Consider the following 24,477-nt stretch of genomic DNA (forward strand, 5'->3'; position numbering starts at 1 on the left):
CTGTTTGCCTGTGTGCCGAGCATTCGAGCGCGTTACAACTCAAACCTTTTAGCCGCTGTTTGAACGGCGCTTTGTATTCTATTTGTACAAGCGCTTAAACACTCGAGCGGGTATAAGCTTCGGCGGTCGAGCGCGCATCCTCTCGTCGATTATCGAGCGAGAGAGAGAGAGAGAGAGAGGGACTGTGTTGCTCTCTTCCAGGCCGTCCGCGCGCTCCGGGAGAACACGCACGCACACGCACGCGGGAGAGAGAGAGAGAGAGAGAGAGAGAGAGAATGCCACTTTTCGGGCTCGCGCCGCGTGTTTCTGTTTCCCACTGCGTACATCGTCCGCGCGATATCCACCTGGCTCTTTTACGGTGAGTCGCGAGCGCGCGCGACACGGGCTAGTTCCTGTAAGTGGAATACATACAATATGAGTGGAATCGCTATAATACACTTCCCTGAGAACTTTCTTCTTCTTCTCGACTTCTCCCTCTTCGTTTGCGCACACTCGAGCGGCTTTCTGACCGCTGCTGCTGACATGTCAAAGAGGCGATTAATCGCCGGTACGCGACGAGAATGACAAATAAACTCGCTCTCGCGCGGGCTCTCCCGCGTGTCGACGTCGAGTGCACTCGTGTGTATACAACATTACAACCCCGGCGAGTCGTCCTCTACTCCGGTATCGCGCGCGATCTTCTTTTTTTTCCTCCGTTCAATCGGGCTCTCGATATAGCTTCGACGCGCGGCCGTCTTTCCCATCGAGCCGAGATTGCAGTCGCGTTAGCGCATTAGCGCAAAGCGTTTAATTGGCTCGAGTGACACGATGATTGGCGTGACTTGGCGCTCGCGCCGAAGCGCCCATAAGTGCCCCATTGTTGGCCGCGCTCCTACTCCTCCTCCCACCTCATTATCTTACAAAGAGCAGCAGCAGCAGCACTTCAATTTCGAGTGTCAAAGTTCGTCCTTTTAATTCGGCTGCCTCGGCTCCCCCGACATCTTCCTCTTATTTGCCTCTTTGGTTACACTTTAGATGAGCGGCCGCGGCCGTCGGTGGGAACGCCGGATGAGCGCTGTGAACTTGGACCCGAGGAATTCCAGCTCCCATTGTTCCCTCGTGATTACGGACCGCTGCGCGCGCTGATGGATCGCGGAGCCTGCTAATGCGTTGATACACGAGGCTGTGGGAATCGAGAGCGGAAAATCCGCAATAACATTGCGTAAAACGTCGAACCGGCTCGCGATTATTGAAACGTCGCGCGGCTGTCATCGGGCGAAGGGCTAAGCCCGGGCAATCCATTAAAGAAATTTGCCTAAGCGCTGCTACTCCATTTAACACGGCGCGATCGGATCGACCGAGCCGATCGCTGTATCGGCTCGGGAGATCGGTGGACGACATCGATCCTGCGCAGCAAACTCGTTTCTCCCCCCCCCCCTCGAGAGAGAGAGAGAGTGTAGGAGAGAGAAATTCGCCCGAAATTACGCGGACGTATCTCGCCGTCCCGAGGGAGAATCTCGCAACCCGCGAGCGCGCGCGCGAGCCGAGATCGATCCGATACAGATCCGGCGGCGGCGAAATCGGATTAAGATTCGCCACGGTCGAGTGGGTTCTCTGCTCGCCCGCGGATACGTCTCTCCCGCTTATTAATATAGTTCGCGAGCCAGCGAGACGTCCGCTCGCGTTAGGGCCCTGTTGTGACAGGCTTTCGCAAGGGCGATCGCGGCGATGCCCGGAATTTTTCGAATGCGGCAGCGTGAGAGAGTCGTCGAGATCGATTCGGACGATCATCGTCGTCCATTAGAATCCGCGCCACCGGTCTCTACTTTCTTATACCTACGCACACACGTACGCGTATCGCGAGCTCTCGGGTTTCGCATCACTGACGAGTCGGGGAGGACGAATGGCGCCCAAGCAGGGGAATTCGATATCGCGGGCGCAAGACTCACTCCCGCGATCGTCTCTTATTTTTCCTCCGCGATGGTTAATTATCGCGGCAAAATATGAGCTATTGCAGCGAATCAACATTCCGCGAGCTTCTGAAGATGTGGCAATTTCTCAAAATTTAATCGGCCGCGCGTAGTTACACGTAACTGGTTGCGCAAACGCACGGACAGTTACTCGCTAAAAAGTCTTAATTTCGTTATATACGCGCGGGCATTTTACGATTTTATAAATACACACAGTCGTTATTAGGCGCACAGCGAGCGAGGCGTTTTTAAATACCGTGGAAATATCTGACGCTTGAATTTACCGCCGCAAACTCGTCCGGCGTTAAATTAACGAACCGAGGGTTCGCATTCCATCGTTTCCCAATGTAACTGTAAAGCGCGTAACTGCGCGCGTATCGATATATTTCAAATTTTCATTCAGAGTACAATAGTCCCTTTGTTCATATCTCGTATATTTATACACGCACCTTTTTTCGAGAGCGGAATTAGCGTTTAACAGCCGCTTTGGCGCGCGATGCGCATTAGCATCGCTATCAAAACGACATCGGCTCTTTGATTGCTTAATCTCGTCGAGGCTTAAAAGGTCCATCTCCCGCTCGTGGGAACACACGCGGCGTCCTCTCGTCACGCTTCGACGGCCGAGAGGAGACGAGAAAAGAGAAACACAAGCTGGCGACTGCCCCGTCGTAAATAAACAATTAACACTCGTGTTTTCGTGTGTGGCAGCAGCGCGCTTCGATCGTGAAATTTCGACATGCGCGCACGCAGCCATGCCGATTCAGCTGGAAAAGTCCTTTCTGAATTTGAAAAGGACGAGAGAGCGAAAGAGAGAGGGAGCGAGCTGGAGCTGTCAATATTTGCCGGAGTAGAGGCTTGGAAAAACGTCGTGCGGGCTTTTGGACAGTTCTCAGGCAAGTGCAGTGCAAACAGAGAGGGAGAGAGAGAGAGAGAGCCGTGCGCTCTCGAAAAGCCTCTTTTCGGAAAATCCTGCGCACCGGTGCGCTGCGCAGCTTACGCAAAATTTTATCAATCAAATCAGCGGAGATCGGCTCATCCGATGTCGTAAAATTTCATAACCAGTCCGCGTAAACCTGCACCGTCAGCCGAGAATCTTCTGCGAGCGGCTATAAAATGCCCCCTCCCTCTCTTAATACACGCCGGGATAATCGGAGCAACGAGACAGCGGTGTACTTATATGTGCGCACAGGGAGAAAAAAGACGATCCGCTATAAATGTACACTCTTCGGTTGTGCTATTTGCGCGGCTCTCTCCGGCGTAATTGCAATGTAGTAACCCGAGATAACACGACACTGCGTACGCACACGCGGCGTTTCCTTATCTGCTCCGCGAGCGAAAAAAGCGGCCGCGGGAGAGAGAGAGAGAGAGAGAGAGAGAGAGCTAGAGGTTATGATATGAGCCATACGCGCGCGTACGCGCAGCAAGTTACACGTGTCGAATCCCGATGTACTTTCTGGTCGTTAAGCCGAGCTCGATAAGCCCTGCTCTCTCGTCTGCACTACACACTCGCTCTCCGCGAACTCTTTATTTCTCCGCGTGTTTGACGTGTGTCGTTACGATTATAGCTCGCGAGAGAGGAAAAAGGGAGCGTCGGTTTGCGTTCGGTGGTCAAACACAGAAAAGTATTTACTCTCCTGCCTCGTCCGCTCTCGTCTCAGCTCTTCTGCCCGTACCTCATACCTCTTTTCCTCGCGCGCGCGCGAGCGAGAGAGCGAGCACACACTTATCTTAATTCTCAGGTGAAGAAAGCCTCGAATTACCGTATCTGCCGCGTCTTATCTCCTTATCTGATATTCGCGTCCTGTGACGAACGCCTAGCTCTCTCTCTCTCTCTCTCTCTCTCTCTCTCTCTCGGGACCGCTTCCGTGTTATTTTTTCCACTCGATCCTCGCCCTCTCTCTCTCTCGAGGGACTCTCCTCAAGCGCTATGACGCTCGGAGTGAAAAGCTTTGCGCGTCGGGGGCCCGGTCATTATTGGCCTACTCGTGTGTTTTCTTAAGATCCCAGTGATCGCTGGTGCGACGAGGGGCACGTCGTCGCGCGACCCGGCGCGCAGTGAATGAGACGTCCGAAAAACCGACGATTCTAACAGCTTCGAGTCTCCCATTCTTCGCCGTGTTATGCTTGACGGCCGAGACTTTTTAACTCCAGCAATTTTCGCCTACTGCCGACGAGTTTTCGGATAGAGATAGGCAATCTAGACGACCAAATTGGACGGGTGTTCTATTATGTTACGCACGCGCGTTTTTGATGACGATGCGCTTTTGCGCCGGATTCAGAGAAACGTTGGGCCTCAAAATGTTTGGCCTTTCTTGACGCCAAGAGGACGAGTTTGATGTTCCAGATTGTTTGATAACAATGGCCAATCAAATGTCGAGTTTTTGAAAATCACACAATAAAACGTTTATCCAAATAAATTACATACTTTATTTCAGAACAATCAGTTCATCGGGATAGCTCAACAGCAATTTTGATTTTAATTGTTTGATTACTTAATTTATTGAAAACGAATAATCAGCTGAGGTGAAACTGAAATCAGAGGCCCACTTGAATGTTTCTCTGCATCAGGCAGACTGAAGGCGAACTAAAATTCTACTTGTTACATGCTTTTTTTTTAATGATACGATTTATACAATGAATTTAGCAAGTGTTTCTGAAAGAGCATTAAATTGTCTACTTTTTCCCGTAAGATTTTCTAGATTCGCCATTCCGTTCAAATTATATGATAAAAATGGTGACTCTTAAAAAAAAAAAAATAAAAATCTCCAAAACTAAGTCGTCAAACGTTTTTAACAAATTTATGATAACAAAAAATCATATAATATCTATTTGCTGTAAAAATTTTAAGCCATTTTGGGGACTAGTTTTTGAGCTAAAAATAAAAAAAAAGGCATTTCTATGTCGTACGATTACGAGAGTAAAAAGGCTTTGGGAAAAGATAGATCTTTTGCTTACCTCGGCTAAGTTCTTTATGCAGCTTATCAATTTGATTCGTGTAAAAGGTATTAAAATTCAAATTCTAACTTTCTCACCTTGTATAGTGTATACCCTATATAACTGAAAATTACTATTTCAGTAATTGAGGTTAAAATTTTTTCTTCATGAAAATTATATGATTTGATGTTGTGACCAGCGGTGGACGGAAACAGCGCCTGTCTAACAGCTAGTCGGTGCGATTGCAGAGAGCCTACTCACCCCTCTAAGTGTCACTGGTCCCCTATTTTAAAGATTGTGATCGGATCTTTCTGATTACCATAGTCTTTTGCTAAGAAAACTGCCCTTTCAGTGAAATAATTAAGATTTAAAATATTTAAAAAATATTAATATACTGTACATTTGAACAATATTTTATCTATTGGAACTATAAATTTAGTTGAAAGAAGCTACGAGCCAAAGAATTGGCGCAGCGGTTTTTTTTTCAACATTTCGAAAAAACATTCCTTTTCTATTATAAAAATAACACAAGTTTGGCCTAACTCGATTTTTCACGTTTTTTATTGATGTTCAATTAGTTACAATTTGAGATCCTTGAGTAGGAGGTCTTTATGCAATTAGGTAGGCTTTGAAGTAATTATATGATTGATTATACTATCTTGTAAGCTACAAAATACTATAATTTTACTCTACTAGCTGTTTTCGTGATTTTGGGAATAGGTATACTTTTATTTGATTTTGGTGGCTTATTAAAATTATCTAAATTATATTTTTTTAACATTCTCACAAAAAGGAACCAAAAGTATCAATGATTTCTGTTTGCAAAATTAATTTTGCCAAGAATTGTTTACTCAAACTATAATTGTGAGCATTTGATTAAATTAAATACTTCTTATGTAAATTAAATATTTTAATAAAAGTGTACGCAGGAATTTTCCGATTCTAAAATATCGTATGATTTTTAGTTATCGTAGTTCGAATTTGTACGTTTGGTGATTTATGCTTCAATTTTACACTCGTTGCATTTTTTTATTCTGATGATTTCAATCTAAATATAATTTCATTTTCAAAATTGTTAAAACATTACAAACAAATATCGGCTATGAATAATCTAAATATAAATGTACACTTTTTTATGTTCTACTGAATGAGTCTCTGTATATTATTTGTACGCTTATTTACTCAGGAACTTTTTCAACAATAACAATTAAAAGATTTATATTTGGTTTAAGAACGAACAAAGATTCGTGCTAACACATTATGGACTCAGGGACACCTGTGAGTAGGTCGAATAATAAAGTCGGTAATGCAAATATCTTCCTTACCTACTGCGAGCTAGTTATCGTTAAAAGGCCACTTACCCTCAGCGAGACTGCATAATTCTGAAAATTTCCACTTATTACCAGCCAACACTAACGGCATATCGACTCGCGCTACTGGTACCAACTGGAAAAATAAAAATATCTGTGAAACGTTTTTGAAATTCTTTAACGCACAAAACGCGGTTGTTGTTTTTGCATTAATGCAAGGAAATTATCATCCCAGCTTACAATATGAAAATCATAATTTGTTAGCGAGAAAGAGTAAGTACGCAGAGTCAGACTTTTTAAATGATCAAAACAGTTATATATCTACATAGTGAGCGGATCTCTCGATCATCCATACGATTCAGTCGAAAGCAAAGATATTTTTATTTTTAGCGCGTTCTGAATTGCGCACGACTTCGCAGCAGAAAAAAGTAGAAATTCAATAGCTAATCCAATCTAAAAGTCTTTCGGCACACACGCACAGTCGATCCTGTAATTTAAAAATCTGCAATTCGCTCGTATAGAATCAAGCAAGAGCCGGCAATGAGAAAGCCAGAGTTCCGCAGCCGCTGCCAGTGCCAGCCATCAGTCCGCCATCCCCTTCATCAGTGACTTTCTCCCTTTCCCTCGGCGAGCTCAAAGAGAAAAAGAGGGATCATTTCCTCCCCCCAAAAATAGACAAATGACATACGGCTCGGCGGCCTATCATTCCCCGCAACAGTATAGCAGCAGCATTTTCCCTCTCTCGTTCTGCGCACACGTTTCCAAACACACACACACACACATATATATATGTCGCGTCGATCGTGCAAACGCCCTGCCGCCGCGCACCGCGTGTAATTTTCATCGATCGCTACGGCGGCAGCACACAGCAGACGACGCACACTCTCGAGTCCGCACACGCGTCCGAGGAGGACCTCTTTTTTGCGCTCGTTCTCGGTCTTTCTACGCGGTATGGTCAAGCTGGAGCCTTCAGCCTTTCTCCCCCGAGGGTCCCCGCGGCGACCGCCAGGGGCCAGACTGGACGTTGCCCTTTTATCCCGACGAGACACACGTACACGCGCACGCTGTAAGCTTGATCTGGATTTGCAACGCTCGACGAGAGAGAGGAAAAAGGAGCAGTGTTTTCACACGCGCTATCAGCCTTCGCGTTCTCTCAATCGCTATAGATCAATAGTCTTCGATTCCAGCGCAGATGTTATACTCCGCGAAAGATGTGTATATATATATATATATATATATATATATATATATATATATATATATATATAATATATATATATATATATATTTCAAGAGCTTTTTTCCTCGCGCTTTGCCAATGAAAATGTTACACCGAAAGGGGGCTTCGCCTAAATTTGGACGGCTAAATAATTCAGGACCAGCAGCGGAAATCGATATATCTTTAGATTTTTGTAGGTAAACCGCGCGACGTTCGGGCAACGTCGACGACACGGCGAAACACTCTGCGTCCATACGCGCGAGCTTTGCGCGTTATGGAAATTCGAGGGTTCCTGCGGGGCGCACATTATACATAGCCTATGCCTCACGGCGAGAATGGACTATCGAGTTAATCCTAATCGCGACAGTCCCGGCTACACGATTGGCCACGTGAGCCGCCGCCCGAGACGTTCTCATGTTGGCAGCGCTTGTAAACTTGCCGTGCGTTGTATGGGTATAGCGAAGCTTTTTGAAAAAAGAGCTTTCGCTTGGGCCTTTTCTGTTTTCGCGGAGAACACTCGGCAAAGTGAAATCTTTGCATAGAGAAAGGCATTAGTTTAATTAAGCACCGCCTTTTCCGCTGCTCGGACCTTCGAGCTCCTCTCCGCAAGCACGCCTCCTCAGGCTGGCGAAAGAGAGAGCGTTGAAAGCTCGGTCAACTATAGAAAAACAAAATCCATCCATTTGGTCGGGAGGAGTGAAAATTCACTCCAAGGAGAGAGAGAGAGAGAGAGAGAGAGAGAGACGCGTGCGAAAGCTGCGCACATCTGCAAGCTCCGCTTCTCTCTCTCACTCTCTCTCTCTCTCTCTCTCTCTCTCTCACCCGCAAGCTCTCCGTTTGGCAGGGGGTAGCTCCGCTCGGGCTGGCTGGTGTCTGCGCGTCGCACGCGCCCCATCCACACGCCGCCGCTGCTGCTGCCACCGCCAAGATCAATACCCAGAGCAGAGCTGCTGCTGCTGCTGCTGCTGCTGCTGCTGCTGTCGCTATCGTCGCCGCCTAGAACACGGCAGTAGTCTCGCGTACTCGCGGACACGCGACTGTCGTGTCCTCTCTCAGCCCCGCACATATGTGTGGTCAAGTGGTGCAGCCGTCGCCGGAGCTGTCGTCGATCCTTGGCGTTGCCGCCGCCGTCGTCGCTGCTCCCTTTACTGGGTAACACTAGAGTCACCGGTGTGTGTGTGTGTGTGCGTGTGTGTGTTTTACTTGATTACTCGTTTTTTTTTTGAGTTTCCGCGCTGCCAGGACGCCCTCGGTCTGCTATCCTCGTTCTTCCAAATGTGCGCGTATTACGAATCAGGTCTGCAGCAACTGTCATTCGTGACCATAGCGCCAACTGCCCGAGATGGATCCTTCGAATAGCGCCGCCGCGTTATCGGCTTAACGAGATTTTTGCAGCTTTACGGCTCGATATTCGTGTCCGGGAAATTGAAACGTCAGCCCGACCCGGTCTTTCTTTTTTTTGATCGACCGATGCATGCGCGAGCTCCGTAATGATGAGTGAAATGAAACCTTTGCAGAGGAAAAACGAATCCACCGCCGGCGGCGCGACACGCTGCGGAACGAGCGCGTGACCGACGTAAAAATAAAAGCTCTAAAGTCGCTCTATTCGACCTTAGCGCGTGTGCCGTGCACAATACAGCGCGAATCCCGGGCTCGCTCGATATGAAAACTTTTAATTTCATTCCGCTCTCTCCCGTGACTATGAATAGAAAGACGATGCTCTCTTAGCCGCACTTCCTCGTAGTCGCGCAAGCTCGCGCAGTTCCTTTCACGTCTTCGCCTCGGAGAGGATATAAGAGAGAAAAGGGCACGAAAGCGGAATAGTAGTCCGCGAGCAAGCGAGCCGTGAAAGAAGGCGAATAGCTGTAAGCCGCCTCGAGAAGGTCGTGACATACTAATCGGAATAAAAAGCCAAGCCGGGGGAGAAAGAGAGCGAGCGAGCGAGCGGGGCTTTAGGCGGTCGATCGTCGCACTTTCTTTCTCTCTCTTTCCCTAACGCTTTTCTATACACGGTATGCTATACGGAGCTTGCAGCTCGTCTGCGAAAGCGGCAATCACGCGAATACTCCCAATCCCGACACCTCGGGAGCGGCGAGCTTCCTGCCTCGCGCTTTTACGAGCGTTTGGCGTGAGCGAGATAATTCCCCGCGTATTTCGGCGGCGAGCGATGCAAATGAGGAAAGCCTCTCGGAAAACGGCGCCCGTTAACGATCATTCGCGCTCGACGGAGATCGGCTCAAGCTCGCGACGAGTAGTTGCGACATAACACAGGGCCGCCTCTGAAAATACTATAAACTATTATTCGGAAGCCATGGCACGCATCTCGTGGAAAGTTCTCTTATCGGCGCGGGCGATAAAACGAAAACAAAACGCAGGCACGCCAAAAAGTACGTATACAGTTCGAGCCGGCAAACAATCCCAATCAAAAGCGCACGTCGCGGCCGTGCGGGGAGTAAACATTTCCGAAAGTTGCCGCAGCGCAGTGCGAAATTGAAAATTGCCGCGACATATGTGAATCGTCCCTCGGTACACTGCATCCGAAGCGCGGGGGTGGCAGAGCGTAAACGGATCGAAGCAGCAGCGCACACGTGACGGGATTAGGAGGAAGGTGTCTCGCGATCGATTCTCTAACGAAAGTATGGTAAATCGCAGGGACTACTCGAGGCGAGGATGGTGATGAGGTCGTCGTGCATGACGGGCTGCTGCTGCCTGGAGCCAAGAGAGGACGAGGAAGCGGAGCTCTAGGAGGACGTAGCACTGCTCTCCCGCTCTACTGCGCGGATCTCTTCTCTTCTCCCGCTGACTCTGCTCTACTTCGATCTTCTTCGCTCTTCTCTCGGGACTACCGCCAAGGATGCGCGCCTGACTCTAGGAAGTGCACCGGGCAGGCGCGAGTGGCTCGTACCTCTCGGCGTCGCGGCTCTGCGGCGAAAGCCTTATCAGTCGGCTCTGCTCGAGCGAAGGGTGAGTCTACTTTCTTTTGCTTTTTCTCTCGTATCGTTCCGAATCCACCTACTACCCCCGCGTCTCTGCTCTGGCGCCGACCTCTGTCTGACTCTCTCTCTCTCTCTCTCTCTCTCTCTCTCTCTCTCTCTCTCTCTCGAGGGTGGAGAAATAAGGTTAGAGCGAGGGGGAAACTTTCGGCTGATATAAGCTGAGGCTGGGGATTGCCGAGACCTATTTTTAGAAGTGCTTCTGCGTGTAAACGAACGGCGTAATAGCCGTGATTAAAACTCGCACAACCCGCGTGGTTGAGCTTCGTGCAGCATTGTTTACTTCAATGCGAAAAAAGCAACAACTAGATTCTAGTTCAACGTACTTGCGGGCATGTTCACTCCGAAGAATGTTTTCTTGCACAACAAACTTGGTTTCAAATTTTCTAGTTGAGCGTTTGCTGCTTTCTGACGCATTCAAATCGAACAAAAAACACAGTTTATCGCGAGCGATATATGTAAGTGGAACGGAAGCTTCGCACTTTGGCTGGAACCACGTGTCCAGACGAAGTAATCTACATCTTTATAGCATTATAACATCTCTTGATAAAACACTCGAATAAGAATCGCGCAGTAGTTGGCTCGACAGCTATCGATGTGCTACTGGCGTGTCGTAAAAAAAAGAAACCCGCGTATAATGAAGAATAGCTTTTTAGCTTTGGACGCCGCGCGATGCGAGCAAAGTATAATACCGTATGCAAATGCAGCGCCGCCGCGAAGAGATGTGAATCCGAGTGAGCCTCGTATTTGAATAAGCTTTCGCAGTGGACTTAATATTTCAAGCACGTGTTCATTTAGCATTGAGAAATATCAATTAATGTAGCCGGCTATACTGCGCGCTTTTTGAAAAAAATAACGCATTCATTTTCATTACACGCTCTCGTACTCTACTCTCCCGAGAACGTATAAGCGGCGTAAGTTAATCGCCGGGTAATTTCAAAACACTCTACTTCCGAATGAATCATCGCAGAAGCTCTCGATCGAGGCAGTAGACATAACCTCAAAAAAAAAAAAAAAAAATTGTCGTCACACGGCGATAATCATCGATTTGAGCCCAATCGAGCACAGGGATCGCTCATTCCTTTCTTCTACAGCGCAAAGCTCTTTTCAATGTTCGCACAGCTTTCAGTGTTCGGAACGAGTGTGATCGCGAGCCTCGAGAGCAGTCAGTCGCGAAGAGCCCGCGCGCTTCTGTCGATAAGATTAAAATCGACGTTTTCTCTCTCTCTCTCTCTCTCTCTCTCTCTCTCTCTCTCTCTCTCTCTCTCTCACACACACACACACTCGGCGACGACAATAAATGATTTAATAGCTCGATCCCCACCCCCCTCGAGCTTATCGGCTCCGCATGCGATACTACTGTTTCCTAGCTGCTTTCTTATACACATTTCTCAATAAAGGTCTATATAGAGGCGTCTCGAGAATTCCGCTGAAGAGCGGCTCTTAGTCAGGCTTCGGGCGATCGGAAAAATGGGTATCGGCCGAGCTAATCTACATGCGCGCTGCGCATAGAATATTATTCAGAAAGGTCGGCTCTAATCGGCATTGTGATCGATTTTAGAAAGCCTCATCTCTCGACCTTGTTGTCAGCACAAATTACATTCTTGTATACATCGATTCAAGGTAAACACCGCTGCAGCAGCATGGCTTATTGACGTGGCTTCGTGCCGCTGCTGATTCTCGAGAGCTGCTCTCGTCGCGCGCACTGAGCTATATATCTATACCCGCACCTACACACAGTACAGACACAACGTCGCGAACAGATAAAATCGTAGACACATCGGCTGATGTACGCAGCTGTCCGAACTCATGCGGCGCTGCGCACACGTGGGATTAATTTTTGAACCAGCTACGCGACTTTTCTCAATGCTGCTCTTTTTCACTGCTATATTTTTAGCTGCCTGTAGCGGAGAATTGTTTTGAAAGTATATAGCGGACGCCGTACACTGGCACGACGCCAGATTGTTTTTTCATAATTATTCCCGAGATGCGCGCGCGAGAATTATTGTTATTTTCTCGCGGGCCTTGCAATCGAATCCAATTAAATTGAAATGCGGTGCACTGGGAATTTTGTTTTTCAACGACGACGCAGAGCGAGGGGAAGTTTTTTTTTTTTCATTACGACGAATTTCGCAAAGCGCGGCAAAAGTTCCGCCAGTTGGAATAACAAGCGTTCCGCGCCGCAGCGGGGGGAGATTAGGCGTACTTACATTGTCTGCTCTCGGGGCAAAACTTTTCTCCGTGTCACACGGCAGAAGATTTTTGCGACGAGAGTGCGCGCACGACTGTATAAAGGTATTTACGTCGCACCTCGTGAATAAACTTTCGTTTCAGACCCGGGACTACCGCCACCGCCTCGATAAATCTCATTGCTTTTATCAATATTGAATCTCGGAAGTTTGTGGCCGGCTCCACAAAAGGCCGTGGCCAGACGCCTCCGCCGCAGAATCTGTTTAGCGCCGGGTATATTCAAAAGCTTCGAGTAATTATACACCAAAGTGTAGTCCTCGCCCGGCTACTATACACCGCCGTACTCCGCACCCAACGTGTTTTTCAGAAAAATTTGTATCGCCTGCTTTACGCGCCTAAGTGGTAATTTTGACGCCGCGTTCGAACGAGCGCTTATTACGAAAAAAGGCTGCGGGACCGGAAAGCCGAGTATCGCCAGTGCAAACAAACGTGAAAAGAGCTCGAAGGTTTTCTCTGCTTCTCACTAATTGCGAAACTCTAACGAAACTAAATAATCTTGAAGTGCGCGGCTGGCGCGTCTCGGAAACGAATTTGGCAAATACGAAGAACAAAATACTTTAACTCGCGCAGTTGTTTGTCTTTCGTCTCACCTGAGCTCGCCGCATCCAAACAACATCGAGTACGGCTTATCCATCGCGCATATATCCAGATAGAACAGGATTTTTCTGTACTTATGAAAGAGAGAGGCGCTCTAATTAGCTCTCTCGAGCGATGGTATTGGGGATCGTGTGCGCATACGATATTAGCCGTATACAGTAATGAACTTTTCGCGAAGGAGATAATTTTTTACGACACTTTTATCGGTCACGAGAAAAAACCTCGATTGGCCTGAATCCGCTGACGCAAAGCTTATCAGAGCTCGCTCCACGAAATTCGCCAGACCTTCGAATTCGAAAAGCGCTCAGACGCTCTCTCGAGCTTCTTTTTCGAAAAGCTCGCCGCGAGGTGCGTTCGTATCCATTGCGCGGCTAATCTCGCGTTATCTCCGGCCGAGCGAGCGCGATACGCGTGGCGACGATCATCGGATGAGACATCGGCATCTCATTTATTTTTTCCCGCTTTCTCGTTGCGCTACTCGCTGCCGTGCGCGGCGCTGTAAGTGTAATTGCCGCTGCGGCGACTCCGAGAGCCCACAGGTGAGCATTAACCAGCTATCTCTGGTTTAAAGCAGTTCCAACCGCTCCGGAAAGATTGTATATGCGCCTAGCCGTCTTTTCAGAGCGCGGCCGCTGCCCTCGCAGGTATCTTTTCTCACCGACAGACCAACAGAGAGAGAGAGAGAGAGAGAGAGAGAGAGAGAGAGAGAGAGAGAGAGAGAGAGAGAGAGAGAGAAGCGTATACACGTATAGATTAATAATACCGTCCGAGAGTTGGGTCTCGCTCGAGATTTTCCGGCGGCTACTTCTCGATGCCGCGTGCGATTCGCATGCGATATGTCTGGCGGCGACACGCCTTCTGGCTCAAGCGGCTTGCAGTTTTCTGCGGTGTTACGAGGTGCTGGCGTAACCCGGCGAGACATTTTCGTGGAGATACCGAGTTGTTTTTCTTGATTTTTTACTGCTCTGTTGATGTTCCCGATGCTCTGGCGAGAGGAAAGCTTGAACGTCGCGATGTGTTTACGACCGAGCGGATAAGACGGAATAATGAGAAAAGAGACTTGAAAGTTTTTTTACTCAGTGCGCGGAGTCATCTGTTGTCGCGTGAGAAACTATGGTTATTAGATTGCTGTAATTCAATTAGGAGAAAAAAACAGCCGTCTGAATGGAATTGCAAAGGCGCTTTATTGTACGAAGCCTTACTTAAAAAGGCGTTCCTCCATTTATCGGCAATTACACATTGGATCTCGACTCTCACGGGTGTATGACGAGCGCAACAATAACCTAGTCCGCGTAAATCAACGCTAATTACGTATGCTATAACATAGCACGTACATAGTTATTCGTATACAAATATTACGAGCTATACATAGCCGTGCGAGGTTGAAGCCTTAATTCTGGAATTACGGAATTAGCTTCATTCAGCGTAATTAAATTGCTTCGAACCTTTTGCATCATACGCTACACAAGCCTTTTAGCATCAGCGGCGGCAGCTACTCTTTTATTTTTCTCGATTTGCTTTTTCTCTCCGCGGCACACACTGTGTATCGTGCGGCGATGGTTACGTGGCGTTGAAAAATAAATGATATCGCGTGCCGGAATGTTGCGAAATTAATAGTGCACCATTAATCGTAAAGTCGATAGGTCGCGAGGAAAAGCTTTTTCAAAGAGCCGCATGTGACACTCTCGGCTAGTCCATCGCAAGTGAGGCAGACAGTATGCACGAGGCTGAAAATCAAATTACGGCTGCGTTTATCTATTCATACGGTTAACGTGCTCACACTCTCGAAGCTACCGCCTGTAGATTTCTGTGTATCTATCCGCGTCATCGATTCCGAGCTTACGGGCCCTCGAAACTTTTAGAAAGTGTCCAACGCGGGTAGGCGGCAGCTTATGCATTATCATAATATTCCTCGTGGGCTGCGTGACTAATTCGACCACAAACAGCTATACGGTTTGAGAAAAATATCGCGGGGCCCTGTTTTCCATACGGGCCGACGCTCGGGAGAAGTAAACTTATGGCATATAATTTAGGTAAATATACAACTGCGGCCCATATCCCATTTGGCCGGATTCCACAAGACGACGCGAGCACTGCGACCGTGAGCGCTCTATGCTATTCTGGGGGGAGGAGTCTCCTTATCAAACGACGCTCGGACTACGCCGCTGCTGACTGACTTTCAAATTAAGCGCGTGTGTATAGACTCTTTTTCTCTCTCTCTCTCTCTCTCTCTCTCCACCAACATTTCGTGCGCTAGCGCCGAGAGAGCTGCAGCGGAGCGTCGCTACGGGCCGAGAAGTAAACACAGAAAGTCTCAGTTGGCGCTCAACGCGGTGCGTGGACGCACATAGTCGTGTACACTGCTGCAGTCGGCCCGATATCGCACGACGCGCACACGTGCCGCGCGCTCCGGACTTCGTTCTCCCGAAGATGTGCAGCAGCCTCTCGCTGGCGTTGCTCGGTCGTCGCGCGAGCATCAAGGTGAAGAAGCGCGCTCTGGTTTGAGGATCGTCACTTCGGCGTCCCCGAACTCGATTTTCCACGGTTATCGCGAGTTCTGTGCGCTGAGCCTCGATTCAGTGCCGGAGGCGAAACTGGAAAGCTCAGGGAACGATGAGCCATCATCACATTGACAAGTACGAAGCTTTGTTTTTTATTTCTGCTCTTTTGAACCGAGTTTCATTCATCGATTCTGCGCTCCGATTGTGGGCACTCGCGCGCGAGCCACATAGGATGTGTGCAACGGATGCGTTCTGAGATAATGTGCGCGACGGAGCTGCACAGTGAAACAAGTGTCGCGCTCGGTATTTTCAAATTGCGAAAGCGAGAATTGAACTATATTCGTTTTAACGACGCGACGCGTTGACGAAGACTGACGGACGTCCTGTACACCGTTATTTCAATTTTTCTCGTCAACAGAAGGAAGCTTGCGCGGTATGATTCCATTGCCCAATTCAGTGGTCGACTGCGCGACTGATTCGATTATACTCGCGAGCAAGCTTTGTGCCAAAAACGTATAGGCTATTTATAAAAATAACGCTCGGATGGAATAAATCATACACGAAGTGCGCAGAACACGTTGTCGGCCCGCCGTGCTGAAGTGTCAAGATTACTTAGACCGTTATCGATCGATTCGACTAATCGCACTCGCAACGCTTTTATAAAGTTACGTAACCGTGATTTTTCACAAAGTATCGCAAGAAAAAGTAATCTCGCGAGTTCGCAGCAAGTATTTAAAAACAACATTTTTTGCGCTCAAATTGGAAAACAGAACTGGTTGACAGGCTGCGCGTGTGCACCGATAGTATTATCGGACTCACGGGCCAGCGACCTGTGCCCGTATATAAGCGTCAAAATAAACATATGCGAAAATTAATTGTCCTCGCATTATACCAATGTTGTTTGTTGTTTTCTGACGAGTTTTGCAATTTCGAATCGGCGATTGCGCTGAATCAATGCGATAGAAAGAAAAAGCAGCGATGTAAAATTGTTCAGGGTCGCATTTGCCATGTTGTTTTATTGAAAAAAAAGTAATCTGCTCTATAGTTGACGCATCAGTGCTGATTCATCGGTCGTTCGAGCAGAGTAAAATTAACAAAAGCGCCTATCGATTAGAGCTTTTTAATGCCGCACAAAAGCCACTCGCGATAAATTATGTCCAAGTTAAAATCGCGCACACGGTCGTCAGAAGGGACGAGACACGCCGCGTTAATCATCGAACTAATTGGAAGCGATACGTGCGCGCCGGATCGATTAAATAATTCCACATCCTCGATCACTGAATTCAACAGCTGGTTACAGATAAGAATGCCGCGAGAAACGTATCGCAAAGTACAGCTCTCTCTCTCTCTCTCTCTCTCTCTCTCTCTCTCTCTCTCTCTCTCTCTCTCACCTATATAGTCGTGTGTCGATAAGAAGCGCATAAAGTGCGAATGACCGAACGAGCGCAAATTAGGCATCGTCTCATTCGTCTCTCGATAAAATATGCAAACGATCGTGAAAGCTCCTCGCGAGTATATCAGTATCAAGTAACAAGTTGCACCTTTAAACGGCGGCGGCAAGTGCGCCGAGGTTTCTTGTTTCTAGCGCGGCGAGCATGTTGCGTGTACTAATGGCCCTGCACTCGTCGGGCTATCAACTCGGGAGCCTGCGATCGAGCAGTTTTTCTCGCGGTGCTTCCGCAAATCTATCGTTGGGGCAATTTAGTCATCGATTTTAGAATGCGATTAGAGGCGTGTAAAGAGATGTTCTCTCGACGATAACATTATTGTTTCGCGAAGAGTAAAAAAATACTGCTATAAATTAACTGAGTCATGTTGGTAGCTTTTGAAAAAATCCTCATTTCTAAACTTCCCTTGGAACGTCAACAGGAAAAATACTTTATTTGTCTGGAAAAAACATGAATTTGTATCATTGTTAAAATGAACAAGCATTTTCATTTAGAGCAAAAAACAAAAAGATCTAGGCGTTCAAAAGCTTGAAAAAATGAATAGTCACATCACATCATTAGACAGGATATGCTCGTCTTATTGGCCAGAAATAAGTCTCAATTTTTTTTCGAAATTTAGTGCCTTTTGCTATTTATAAATACAGACAACTTTTTACTGCAGCATCTATTTTTAACGATCCATTTCTAAAAACGAAGTTTCCTTTTCTTGTATACTTGTACCTTCTATACTTTATTTTTGTGAAAGTTCGCTAACGTTGGTGTTAGATTGGATACGTGCTATCAAATCATGTTTCGTAAATTTTCTCTTTATGAACCAAGAAAATCTGTCCCAGAAATTCGTAAGTTTTAATTTGTTTGAACGCACTTGCTAAGTATTTTCCGCAGGATTTCTCACAATACATAACGGCGTATACTTATAAAGAGCACTTTCCATGATACTCGCTGCAGAGCTTATTATGCTGGATGCGAAGCTCAAAGAAGCTTTATCGCGCGCGCAATCATCGTCACAGTCACGCGGACAAATCGTCGCGCAGCTAGCCGTGCCTCACAATATGACCGGCTGTCATTTTCATCTTTAGCTTTTACGTTTCAATTACGCGATTACGTGTCGCATGACTGCTCTCCGGTGTCTTATTGCCGTCATTATTGTTGCTGCTGCTGCTGTTGTTGTTATTGTTGTTGTTGTTGTTGTTATTGTTGTTGTTGGCGAAAAGGACAAATTTCGCGACCCGGCAAGGACTTTTTCATTGGCCCTCGGTTTGTGTACAGCCTCACTCGAGCCCCTAAATGCCTCGGCTAATGAGAGACGTTTATTCAAATGCCGAATCGGTTGCCGGCTGTCGTTAACGAACGAACGACGTCTCCTACTCGGGCTTGTTTTGGAAAAAGGACCTTAGAGCCGCAGAGAGATCTCGAGTTAATGTCGGATCGTAAATGCGCTCCCGAGGCAATAATCGTCTCAGCCATTACGCTCAGAGCAAACGCTTTTATTGCAGTCAAATGTACACACACTGGCCGCCTCCGCTGAGGATAATTAGATTGTCATTATAATGAAGCGCTCCACTTACGAACGAGCAATTTCGCGCAAAGACGCGACAAAATAACCACCGCCTCTGAGCGATCGGCTCGACAAATATACGAACTGTTATATTTAGTATAACTATAATGCTCATAAGTTTGTATTGTATATACTAAGTGTATAGCTGTGGTATATTTGACCGATTTCGCGACACTCTCGGATTACGTAAGCCCTATCAAAGTTCAAACGTCTGCCGCGGGCAATAAGAACGAAAATCACAGCTGCATCGCATATGTATTTGATAACGATTTCTCACTTGCGTAGCGCGCGAGCTGTTATTAAGTCGCGCACTCAATATAACCGTCCCGCAGTAGCGCCCTAGTAATCGCGCGCACTAAGCTACGTCAAACTCGCCGTATAACACGCGTGTATAAACAACGAGTCGCAGCTACGCACAGCGCGCAGCAGCCTCACATCGGCTCGCACGTGTTTTTATATATAATATATCGCGAGCAATGTGCAGGAGAGCTGCACACAGGCATATAGCGCGTGCACGCGCGCCCAGCCTGGTCTATGCAGTCGCTATCCCCGAGCTCACCCTACCATCTGTTTCATTAGACAGACAACGGCTCATTCAGCATGAAAAGCTGTGATGGCTAGGTAGATAATCGTCGCTGGGTAATTATCCACTTGACGGCACGTAATCGCCCCGAGTCCAGTTGACACAACGCGAACGACGTGCGTGATCTTGACATTCGGCGAATTCACTCTTCGCTACTTTTATTTTCTGTTGCCGCACGTGTGCCGTCGAGCCGAATTTGAAATTGCGCAACGCGCGCGTGCAGGTCCGGATTATCGATTAACAGCAGGACACGTGGAGAATTTTTTAATACTCGGAAGAATGGCTTGGCCTTTAATGGACGCTTCGCTGGATCGCGTTTCATAAAGCTTTACGCGGCTTTTTCAACGTGCATAATTTTTCGAGAAAATATTGCGCGAGGCTTGTGCAGTTTTTAATGAGAACTTGATATCTCGTCTCGCTTTAAACTAACTAACTTTCTTAAATCAGAAGGTTTAAGATATAATGCGGCCGTATAATACTTGCTACGGAAAGAAATTTCATTAGGCTTTTAAACTCTGCCGGTTTGATGAGCGAAAATTGTAACATCAATATAGACTTACACCTAATTGAAAGACGATTCATCTTCGTTACGATGCGACTTCTTTTTGCAGCGACGACTCTCCGACGGAATATAGACGCGCAAACGCTAGAACGCGATGACGCGCGGATTAATAATTAATAAGGCTCTCGAGTTATAAATGAAATATAACGTCTCGCGGCGTCTATGCAGCCGTGTACCAGCGTGTATTAGACGCAATTTTTTAGATCGCGCTGCGAGTAGCCGTAATGGGCTTCCCCGCATTTATATCGTTATGCAACAGAATACACACGAGCCGACAGAGGAGACAAGTTGCTGACAATATCGAGTTACAGAACCGCGGACGTATATTGTCGTGCCAACCCTCGTCAAACTTAAAACGGTGGGGAGTTGAACTTTCGCGAAGGGAGATTTTTATTCTAAGAAATACAACTATCCAACGGTCGACTTTAGTCCTACATCAAAACAAAAACGCAGCTCCAAATCACATGGAAGAAGCCGTCCCTGTCGACTCCTCCGCAGTCCTGCATAAACACACGGATTAAACGCAGTTCTCTGCACGGCTCGCGTGGGGAGTCGGAGACCGACGCACACGTGCGCCACCATCAAAGCGCAGTCTTAACGAGCCTCAGGTGATGCAGTTTAATCTCGCGCCAAGCCAAATGTCATGAGGTGTCATTTCGCGCTCCGCAGCTCTGTGCACACATCGTGTTTTCTCGCTCGATCGAGCCTCGGTGGAAAAACCCGCGGACGCTCGCGGTGACGCGCGCCTCCGATCGAGATCGTAGATAGAATATTATACGCGCTAGAGGAAAAAAGTCCATACCTACATGCTTTTTCTTCGGCTTTTCTCGATTCTTGACCGAGATTTTTACGGCGTTACGCAACCCAGGATCTGAGTGGCGATCGATCGCGAGGTTTTTCTTTCCGTTGTGCCCTTCTCGCAGTTAGCGCAAATCTGACCTAAGTGTTTAAACCATTAGGAGGTATCGAATTCACGCAACCGCGGCGTTTTCGACGCTCTGGGAAAACTTGTCGACGTCCGCTAATGAGACGAGTTGCCGCAATAGCGCGCCGGGGTGTCATTACCGCGGGTAACCTTGAGGCTCGGTGATCGAGATTGAAAGAGTAGACTCCGCTCGACGAATTAATATTTTTTTTTTCATCGCGATTCCGGAATAGCGAACGAAATGTTGCGCACGCGCACGAGTTGCTATATCCGCGCGCGGATGAAAGATCGAATCGGTCGCGACGATTAATTTTAACACCTCTGTTAAATGTTTGCTTAATTAAAAGCGTTAAATCGCAGAATATTAATTGGATATCGGAATTCGCGCACAGCTGATATAATCCTGGTTATTCGCGTTGACTTATCATGATATCGCAGCATTATTTTTTTTTCTCGTTCAGCGTTTCCGCTGTGCTGATCTCTCCAGGCGGTCTTGAAACATCCCTGGGGGGATAAATCATCGCGAGTCGCTGCATCCCGAGCCTCATATTAGCATATTTATCATAGCAAAGCTCGCGACTAGAGTGGTAATAACGCGGTGTATCAAGGCTTCGCAATCGCGTTAATTCTCGTTATGATGCGCTCGCACAGCGTGTGCCCATTGACAAAGACTTTCCGTATAAAAACATCATCGGTTAATTGGATGGCGACGCCGTATCCATGGAGTGTATCGTCAAGCGTTTTAATTTTCCAACTATTAATAGGTGTGCCCCCGATGGAGCAAGTTTTGCAGTTCAACAGAACTTGCAGCTGTAGTTAGAACGTGGCGTCATCGATCGAGCCCCTGCGCCTTCTTTATTGAGTCGCGCGACTAAATTTCCTACCTGTTATACAGCCCGCGCATTCCTTCCGCACCGGTCTCGTGATGTAAACATCGCGCTTCCCGTTGAATTGATGCATCAAACAAGTTTCTGAACACAATTGGTCGCGTCAGTCATTATCAACGAGGCCACGATCAAATCGTCGCCTTGAACGCCGCCGCGCCGCAGCCGCCGCCACGCATAATCGCAATAAACGCGCGCTGCAATTTGTTAAACGCTTCCCAGAGAGCTTGTCGGCGCGGGGCGTCGAAATGCACGACGAGCAAGCTGTCTGCGATGTAGAGAGGAGCGTAGGTGGCACTGTCCTAAGCACGTACGCTGGAAGTGGAGTAACGCGAGTATATTAACTGAGAAAACTGGGCAAATCGACCAATTCCGAGAAACGTCTATAGGCACTCCGTGCGCGAGTTATGCAGCTAACGAGGGCATTGCAGCGCCTTTGTTGCCTGACCAATTGTGAATTTTCATTTTGGCTGACGTTTTGCCAAAGAACGTAATTAAAAGAGCTTTCGAGTTGTCGCGCGTATCAAGCGTGTTTGACAAAACCCGCCGAGCAAAAGAAGTTACTCTCGACATTTTCCCGCTTTGAGAATTTATCGAATTTGAATAAAGAACTATTGATCGGTCTCGAGAGCCTGATTAGCGGAAACCCTGAGTCTTTAGCGCATTCAATTAGTTGGAAAACGTGCAAAAACTGACTCGGCACCTCAACCTCGTTATAGGAGGCATTTGCATAGTAGAATAACGGCGGTAGCGCCATTGTATGCAGTTGCAAATTTTAATGCGACACGCGCGACTCTATCTTTCCACTAGATGAGCTCCGATGCGGTGTCATTGTGCAGCGCAACATTTTTCAAAGAGAGATCGAGAGAGCCAGTCTCGTACTCGCAGTTTGTTAAACGACACGTGCGGAGCTTTGTCGACGTGGTCGGGTAAATAATGATCGCCTTCTTTGTGAATTTGCAGACCGTGGATGCAGCCGGGGGCAGGAGCTGGAGGTGGCGGGGGCCACCAGCCGGCAGCTGGAGGCCAAGGGGGTGGCGGTGGGACGGGCGACGATGAAGCCCCCAAAGATCCGGGGGCTCGCATCACCCATCAATCCCATCAGTACACGGAAAAGGACTTCGAAGGTAACGACGAGCTTTCTGCGATCTTTTACAGCTTTCTTTTTGCCCTCTGACTTCCTCGTTCTTTTTTCCAACACACGACTCTTTTACTGCGATGTCGATGCGATGCGATCATGTATCGATCCGATAGTGTTAGAGCGGAGCAGTTGTAGAATGCGCTCGTCGAGTATTATAATTTTTTATTCTGATTTTGACTTTGATTTTTCTACACCTATTATGACCGAGAATGCTGTTACGATTTTCTCTCAATTCGATGTATAGTTTTGTCAATGTACACTGTTATATGCTCAATGTTTTTTTCGAACTACACGTCACCATTGAATTATCTCGATCAACCGAAAGTTTCGCAACATTTCCTCTCCGTCATGCGCTGCCGAGCATTTGCATCAAAGTAGATAACATCCTCATAAAGCATCAGGCGAGATACATCAGTTCGCTTTCACGAGCATTTTTCAGAGTATAATAAAGTTACGTGAACGGCAGCGCTAACGCCGCACAAAACATAATCGCTCTAATAAACGAAATGGAAAGGTATGGCGTAACCCGAGCTATCGACTGGGACGCAGCCACAGCGCAATGCCACAATAATGACGTCAGGTCGAAAAATCAATGGCTCTGAGTATATAAATAAAGAGGGAGAAAGCGGGAAGAATAAAAAAGATCGAGACCCCCAGCGCATGAGGCAATCGTGCGCATCAGGCGGCGTTGCACGTGGCAGTGACGATCGAGCCAATCGGCCAATATAAACCCCTTCGAGCCGCTCGTACGTACTCTTTCTCTCGCTCCGGACTCCACTCTCGGCGAAGGAAGATGAAGCTGCTATGTAATACAGACTCGCGCCGCGGGGGGTGATTGCCTCTATAGGTCAGCCACGAATCTGGCTTCCGTGTATGCACACACTGCTCGACGCCGAACAAGAGGGAAAGTAGCGCGGCGTCTATACAGCCGCGCCGGGGAGAGTAATAGGGAGAGTAAAGACAAGTGCTTCGAAAATCGTTAGAGCCGCACGCGACACAGTCAGCCTATGCACTTAATTATGTGTCGCGGAATCGATGGCACACTCGCAGCGACGAGATGTGGGCCCTTGAACGTCGCCGTTGAAAGCTCTCGCAGCCGTATAGGTATACGTGCTCGGGAGAAAGGGAGGGAGTAGAGAGCGAGCAAAGCCGGGAGAGCCGCACGGATCGATAGCCAGGGATGCATCTGCATGAGGCTCGAGCCGCTCCGCGCCGCCCGCGACTTTGATTTATTTTATTGCGTGCACTCGAGCGTTTTGCAGTGTCGTTTGCTGCGGCAGGTGTGTGTTTTGCGCGCGGTACACGCGATGCAGTCTTCGCGAGAACTTGCAGCTTTTTTACGCGCTTTTTTACGCGCTTTTTTACGCGCCTGGATCACGAGACGCGTTTTTTCCACTGCGCGCAGAGGCATCGTTTTCGCGCGGGCCCGAAGCGTCGAGATCGTAACCGCGTATCGTGAATTTTTCAGCGATCGCTCCTGGATAACCGATGACGGCCGACGCTGATGATGCCCGGAGAAAAAGCGTCGCGAGAGCTCGCGATCAATCCAGAGGCGGATTTAGACGCTGGACGATTTGCATGTTACTAATAAAATGAGCATTTGAATTTCAAATTCGCTAGACA

General features: G+C 47.8%; 1 protein-coding gene across 25 annotated transcripts in view; it reads left to right on the forward strand.

The window, feature by feature from the left end:
• The first annotated feature begins 8,420 nt into the window (after positions 1-8,420).
• Positions 8,421-24,477, forward strand: part of LOC100119689 (electroneutral sodium bicarbonate exchanger 1) — a 31,933-nt gene continuing 15,876 nt past the window's right edge. For 19 of the 25 annotated variants that reach the window (XR_001729389.3, XR_004345036.1, XR_004345037.1 and 16 more), the window contains exons 1-2: positions 15,533-15,888; positions 22,677-22,840. Coding sequence is in view for 20 of the 25 variants with exons in the window: in XM_016987181.3 (XP_016842670.1) it covers positions 15,866-15,888; positions 22,677-22,840 (187 nt within the window). In the remaining 5 variants the exon portion in view is untranslated. Of the gene's footprint in view, positions 8,565-10,064; positions 10,377-15,496; positions 15,889-22,676; positions 22,841-24,477 lie in introns of those variants that run through there. The other 6 variants (XR_004345039.1, XM_016987188.3, XM_016987190.3 and 3 more) reach the window with 3 other exon arrangements.

Source organism: Nasonia vitripennis, chromosome 5, assembly GCF_009193385.2.
Source record: "Nasonia vitripennis strain AsymCx chromosome 5, Nvit_psr_1.1, whole genome shotgun sequence".
NCBI lineage: Eukaryota > Metazoa > Arthropoda > Insecta > Hymenoptera > Pteromalidae > Nasonia > Nasonia vitripennis.